The 7,141-nt window shown below is 40.9% G+C and overlaps 1 protein-coding gene across 1 annotated transcript in view; it reads right to left on the reverse strand.

The window, feature by feature from the left end:
- Window positions 1-7,141, reverse strand: part of tmem154 (transmembrane protein 154) — a gene marked incomplete at its 5' end in the record, with an annotated part of 8,828 nt that continues 1,687 nt past the window's right edge. The window contains 7 exons of the mRNA XM_080534761.1: window positions 1-141; window positions 1,941-1,987; window positions 2,780-2,856; window positions 4,151-4,205; window positions 4,775-4,945; window positions 6,029-6,094; window positions 6,432-6,521. Of these exons, the coding sequence (XP_080390887.1) occupies window positions 1,953-1,987; window positions 2,780-2,856; window positions 4,151-4,205; window positions 4,775-4,945; window positions 6,029-6,094; window positions 6,432-6,521 (494 nt within the window). The 3' untranslated portion in view covers window positions 1-141; window positions 1,941-1,952. The remainder of the gene's footprint in view (window positions 142-1,940; window positions 1,988-2,779; window positions 2,857-4,150; window positions 4,206-4,774; window positions 4,946-6,028; window positions 6,095-6,431; window positions 6,522-7,141) is intronic.

Below are 7,141 nucleotides of genomic sequence, written 5' to 3' on the forward strand. Positions count from 1 at the left end.
GACCGTTCGCCATGCACACTGCACTGTGTTGTGTAACAAAGTGTCCTTCCCTGCTAGGGAGATGTCCTCGGACGCAAGCAGTAAGGGGACCGTAGGGAGAGAGAGAGAGAAGAGGAGTGACAGGGTCCTTAACTCTTCTTCCTAAGAGGGGTAGAGAGGGGGACAGTTAGAGAGGCTGGCTACCTGGACCATGATTATAGTGACACAGTCAGTAGCGCAGCCTCTCTGGGTTCTATCACCGGGAGATCTACAGTATGTGACGCAGTCCTTTGGAATGAGCTTCACACACAGTAGACCTGACACCCCCCTCCGCCCCCACCCACCCACCCAACCACACACACACACACACACACACACACACACACACACACACACACACACACACACTCACACACACACACACACACAGACACACACACACACAGACACACACACACACACACACACACACAGCACATGGCAAACAGGACCCTGGGAAAACAACCAGAGTGTGAATGACGTTAGCTCATAGTCAGTCTAATGGACCTTGACCCAACACCCAACCACCCCCCCCACCCCCCCCCAATCCCACTTGCCCCCCCAAGCCATTTTCCGAGGTTGCGCCACACTCCCATGCATGCCTGTCGTAATCTCTTACAGATGTCCGGACCGTGCCTGCTTCAAAGCGTTACCATGGTTAACAACAGGGGTCAGAGTTCACCGAGTCACAACTATTCTGCGTTCGCTAGTTGAGTAAGACGTGCGGTCATGAGGCCACCCTTGTTAACCAAAGTCAACGGATGTTCTCTGTCCGTTTGCTTCCATAGTAAACAAAGTACATCATGCCTGTCCATCACATAATGAGCAACATGTAACTCTGCATCTGCTGCTGATAGTCGACGAGGAGTGTGAGGCTTCGGTATTGAATCTATAAGCATCCCTGGTGCTTTATCCTGGTTTAATTGGGAGAAACGTAAACGAACCTCTCTAGCTGATGAGATTAGAGAGTTACTATGTTGTCACTGCGGGTTATGGAGCAGCTAATTCTCAACTGTGTCATTTTATGGTATAGTGATCGATTGATTGATTGATTCATTGATTGAATTAATTTACAGAATTTACAGTATTAGAATTTTAGTACACACAGAAGAAAGTGACACAGTCACACAGTGGCTTGGGTATCGGGATTAACATGGGGCTGTAACTTCCTTAACAGCATAAGTACAGGTTGCACTTCTAGGCTCAATGATGTTATGCTCTTCATTTTCCTCCTAGTTTTAGAGTACTTACTTACTTTCTTACCTAGGCCTTTAAATTCCCCAGGGAACATAGGCCATCGACGAAACTAGGTTTTCTACATGCTACAGAAACATTGATGAAAACCTAGTTCTGGAGTATTGGGTTTCATTATTTTTTATATTTAATATGCCTTTTTCTGTTTTCCCCGTTATAAATAAAGTTGGATTTGATTTGACTTTACAGCGATAGTAGGTAATGTGAATGTGGAGTCCACAGCTGGAGGTAATGTCATGCCACCCTCATGCCCTGCCCTTGTTCCTGGAAATGCATGGTGTTGCACGGATGGGTGTGACACAGTCAAACTTCTTGTCTAATCTTGCAACGTTAGCACACGAACAGTGGAATCTCACAGGACAGCTTGAGAGAAAATATTTACCCCCTGGCCCAACTTACTACGTACATGGGAGAGAGAGAATGAGAGTGATTTTCACACTTCTTGGTGAAAGTTAGGCAAGTCGTTTTAAGTGTGCAGGAGAGAGAGAATAACCACTTAGGATAAAAGATCATCAACACAGATACACAATAAATGGAGGGAGACAGAGAGAGAGAGAGAGAGAGAGAGAGAAATACAACTATTTATCATTACTATTGTCTTTTAATGTACTGTAGTATTGACTACCCCGGTGTTGACTGCTGATGTACTGTACAGTATGTTTGCTCACCATTATCTCATATCAGATCCCATGTCCACCATCCCCCCCAGCTCCACCTAAACAAACACATAAACAAACCATGGGATTAGATTAGATTAGAGTAGAAACATTTAGATGAACAGGACATAAACATACAAAACGCATTGCATACTCCCAACAATCAGAGACATGACTCTCTGTGTCAGCAAACAAGCAATATGCATAACCATATGATATAACTCTCAAATGCCTTCCCATGAACACACACTATTTGCAATTATATCATATCATATTTATTCCATTTACTCTAGTACGAGTGCCGTAGTATTGAAAACCTAATGTAACATTAATACAATAATGACCCCTACTGGTCAAAGATGGGTATAACAACAGTTTCTCTAATAAAAAGCTATGAATATGTACATCTAATTAGAGCTTCCTTGCTTGCTCTAGTCTATCTGTACAAAATGCACGTTTTAATTATAAAAGACCGTGAAAATATAAATGATAAAACCAATGACCCAGAAACTGACAATTCTTAGAGCAATCAGTAACAGGGAACCAAAAGTTACAGGGGACCTAAGCTATACCTAGTGTAGATTATCAAACAACAACAAAATCGTATTACATGCATTAAATGTAGATGTTGTGTTCATTGATTCATAATGATCTGACTTTTGAGTTCCTGTATATATCGGTATGAACATTTGAATTAAGATTTGTGGTTTGTTACAATCCTCTCTAATGACTTGATGGCTGACAAACATATATCATATTAAAACAAATGATCTGTTTAATTATGTTTTTTAATGTTATTTTTAAATTTTTCATCCCAACTTGTGTGAAGGGATAACGACGAATCCACCCACCATCTTTGTTCATCCATTGCTCCAGGTCCTCCATCTCCAGCTCCAACACAGAGGGGATGTCTTCCTCAAACATGGGCCTGGAACAGGGAGGAGCACACTCCTTCATCAAACACACTACATCACATGCCTAGGCTAGTGTTGGAGAACTCAAACAGGAAACAGAAGAGGCAGGAATTAACCCATTCATGATGCGCTCAGTGCTTTGTCCTGTGACCAAATCAACAGGTAGCTGACCTGATGTCTCCCTCTGAACAGCTCATCTTTGACAGAGTTGAGTTAAACATGCTACATTTTGACTGTCCCTCCTAAAGGCCTCTTCACCTCCCACCACCCCCCTGTACAACTCCTCTACTGTTAAAATAAATGAACAGAAATAAATAAATAAAATGTATTCTAGCAATGTGACTGCTAAGGGCCCATGGTCCTAACATATATTTTTTTGTTTTTGTTTTGATGACTGATGTATAGATGATTCACTTAGTTTAGACAAATGTAGTTGTTGTAAGATGCTTTGGATAAAAGCTACATTTCAAAAATGTAAATGTAAATGTCATGTAAATGTTATGTAAATGTAAACATGGATGAACAAGACAGAGGGTGAACGGGAAACACCATTCAACTGGTGGGCTGTACAAAGAATAGTGAACTTTTTGTTACCCTGATCATGAAATATCGCTTCTACCAACTGATAGGACTTCAATTTACCCCCGTCCCCCCACCCCCATCCCCCAGCCCCTCACTCCTCTGCCCCCTCACGCAGAATTAAAAAGAGTTCGCAACTTTTCAAGTTGTAGTAGCATTCATTTACACTGGAGGGCGCTCCAGTCATTGAGTCACGTTCACTAATGCTGAAGCTGTGAAGATCATTCTTTTAAATGGTAATCTACTGTGTCTAACTCAGGCATTACTTACCATACAGCCTGTATAACACATAAGACTACTTTGGAATTCCCTCTGGTTACATGAGTTTGGTGAAGGGCTGAGAAATAGGTCTTTCAAAAGTTGTCAGACTTACAGTATGTGTCAACACTTTCACAAGTGAGCAACCATATTTGGACATACACACATGCATGCACACATACACGCGCGCACGCACACACACACACACACACACACACACACACACACACACACACACACACACACACACACACATACACACATACACAGAAACCACCCTTTGTCACACACACTTCCTCTTTCAAAACAGGAAATAATGTTGAGGGGAGAAAGACAATCAAGAGGAAACAAATCTTACCACAGATCTTACCACGAAAAGCAGAATATTAATCCTTGTCAAACAGTGAATTGATCTAATCCTCAACACACAAGTATACATGAATGCATGGCGAGAGCGTGTGCTATACTCACATTGGGACCTTCTCTGTACTGTTGCCATCCAGATACGGATCCTCTTTTGTATTACCTGGAAGAAGAAACCACACATAAGAAGCACTTCTTATATGCTATATATATATATATATATATATATATATATATATATATATATATATATATATACAGTATATAAAAAACACCTATTGTATATTTAGTTTTTCTTCATGTGTTGTTTGTAAATAGCAAATTAAATGTATGAGAAAAAACACATTTATATGTGGTTTTATTTAATTTAATAGATGAGATTTATTTGATTTAATGAGATGCACTCTAGTTGACGCCTAGCAGGCGCCATCGGAAGCACCGCCTTCATGTTGCATGCAAACAGACTTGAGGTTTCAGTGACAGGTGTTGTCAAAACATTTCCAGCGATGTCTAGGTGACAGACTGCACGACGACTGCCAATGGCTTCTGGCCTGAGCATAGATTACTTTTCCTTGCTACGACTGGTGGATAGATGATTGACTTACTTGGACAAATGTATTAGTTGTACGTCTCTTTGGAATAAGGCGTCTTGCTAAATGCCAAAAATGTAAATGTGAATGTGAATGTGAATGTAAATGTAAATGTAAATGTCAATGTAGGTGACTGACTGACCGTCAGGGCTGCTCATTCTTCTATTCCACCGGCGGTTGATGACGATACCGCCCACCACCATGCCGATTATCACGATCACCAAGACGACCGGGATCAGGATGATGATGGTGGGACTCAAACTGTTGTCAGCGTCTGGAGGTTCGGTGTTATCATCTTCATTCAGACCCTCACCTGGAGAGGCATAGCAATATAATTACCATCTTTGCCTACTTTTTTCTCCTTCTTCTACTTGTTTCACTCTCTCTGTTTTTACGTGCACAATCCAAATCAATAAAACTGCAGATGTATCCAAACATGTCATCTTCTGTTCAGACTCGCCTTCGTACAGCATGGCATGGATCCTAAGTAAACACTATTCCCCATAACTGCCTGAGCTCTTACACCATTTTTTTAATTATCTTTTTATATAATTTATCTTTTGTATCCTTGTTCTGTTATGTTGTTTGTTTTGTTCTCTTTGTTTTCTGTACAGTGTCCTTGAGTTTGAGAAAGGCATTTCATTATTTTTTATTTTAAATCTATTATTATTCTTATGATTATTATTATTATTATAACCACCTTGTAATTTCACTTTGCTAATCATATCAGTAAGTGGAATGAGTGTGAGTATGTATATGATATTTTTTTTAGATTAGATTAGATTCAACTTTACTGTCATTGCCATTTTTGTCCAAAATGAACTAAACGTCAGACCCATGTTAGTGGTCTCTGTTGGACGTACCAATTGACCTACTTTCCAAGGAGACATCGTCGCCTTCTCCAGAGCCAAGTTCATGTGTACTGTCATCTCCAACTGCAAACAACAACAACAACAACAACAACAAACTTGTGATTATTTATACAGTGGACATCCTCCTCACAAACAATGTCCAGATCATCGGTGAGCTAATGCAAATGATGACAAGGGCCAGGAGTTTTTCCTGCTTGTCCATGTGATCTGACCTGGAAAAACTCTGGGCCCTGGATATAAAGCTATGGGAGTTTCTCCTCACTTCCCCCTTGTAATGACATAATGGAGAAATCTAGGTACCAAACTCATGTTTGCATGTAGAGATGCAATCTAGCACCATGTGTTTTTTTTCTCAAGCCTGACTTGAAACCAAATGTCAGGGGGGTATTCCATCAACATCGCTAAAGGACAATCCAGGCTTATTTTGATGAGTCTCGCAAGACTTTCTCTTCTTTTAGCGACGTTGATGGAATACCCCCCAGGTCCGTTGGTGAACTGTGTGATGTGATCAAGTGCCACCTCACCTGACGTGCTCTCGGGTGGCGCGGTGGGGTCTGTGGTGGGGATGGCTTCACTTGGACTTGGGGACACTGTATCCACAGGGGAAAGCATCAACGTAAGTGAATGTCAGGTCGTCATTGTCAATAAGAATTATGTTTTTTTCGACCATTTGCCTGGTTTAAATAACGGTTGGCTGAACCAATTAATGATAATAATAATAATAATAATAATAACAATAATAATAATAATAATAATAATAATAATAATAATAATACATGTTGATGGAATAGAACCCAAAGTAATTTACTGTATCTTAACCCTAACCCTAACCATAACCAACGTGACAAATGTAAGCTGTACAGTCGTGCCAGGTTGCTGAAGAGATATAAGGAAGTGGGGAAAATGTGGCTAAAAGCCAAGCCTTACCTAAGAATGTAGTGACATCGTAATCATTGGGTTCTGTTGGATCTTCACCGCCAGCTGGTTCTGCATAATCATCCTCCGTCTGGCAGTGGACTACAAAAACAGATTCACTGGTTACATATAAAAAGATATAAAAAGACACAAAGTACTGTGATCTGTACTGATTCAGCTAGATTAACTCATCATAAGATGATATGACATAGACATGATAATCTAATCATTTTGGAGACAGTTTTATCCAACGAGTTGGACTTCCAGTTAACACATATTCAGTGTAAGAGGCCCATACCCCTCAACTCACTCTCGTGTCTTAAGCACCAAACCAACCAAACTACGTTGTCAGAACCAGGCTGAGGGCATACAGAAGTCAGCTGAGACATGAGGACATTTTTTTTTTAAACAGCTTTTAAATGCTAATTTCTACTGACTTTTGAGAAAAGGAACCAGTCGGGACCTTGCAGAGAGGGGCATTTACATCTCTGGTACAGTCCAGTCAGCCCTAGGGCCGTTGACTGTACTAAATACCTGTGTGACTGCATTGCTCCACGGCAGGTGTCACTGTTCTAGCACGACCCGCGTCACCTGAAGTACCCGTTTCCCAAACGATCACACAGATGACTGGACTGAGTCTACAGTGTCGTAATAACACCATGGTGTGACTGTGAAGGCGGGTGTATTCAATTAAACAACTGTTTTGAAGCACTCTGCATTCC

Source organism: Nansenia antarctica (genome assembly GCF_963989245.1).
Source record: "Nansenia antarctica genome assembly, chromosome: 6".
Taxonomy (NCBI): Eukaryota; Metazoa; Chordata; class Actinopteri; order Argentiniformes; family Microstomatidae; genus Nansenia; species Nansenia antarctica.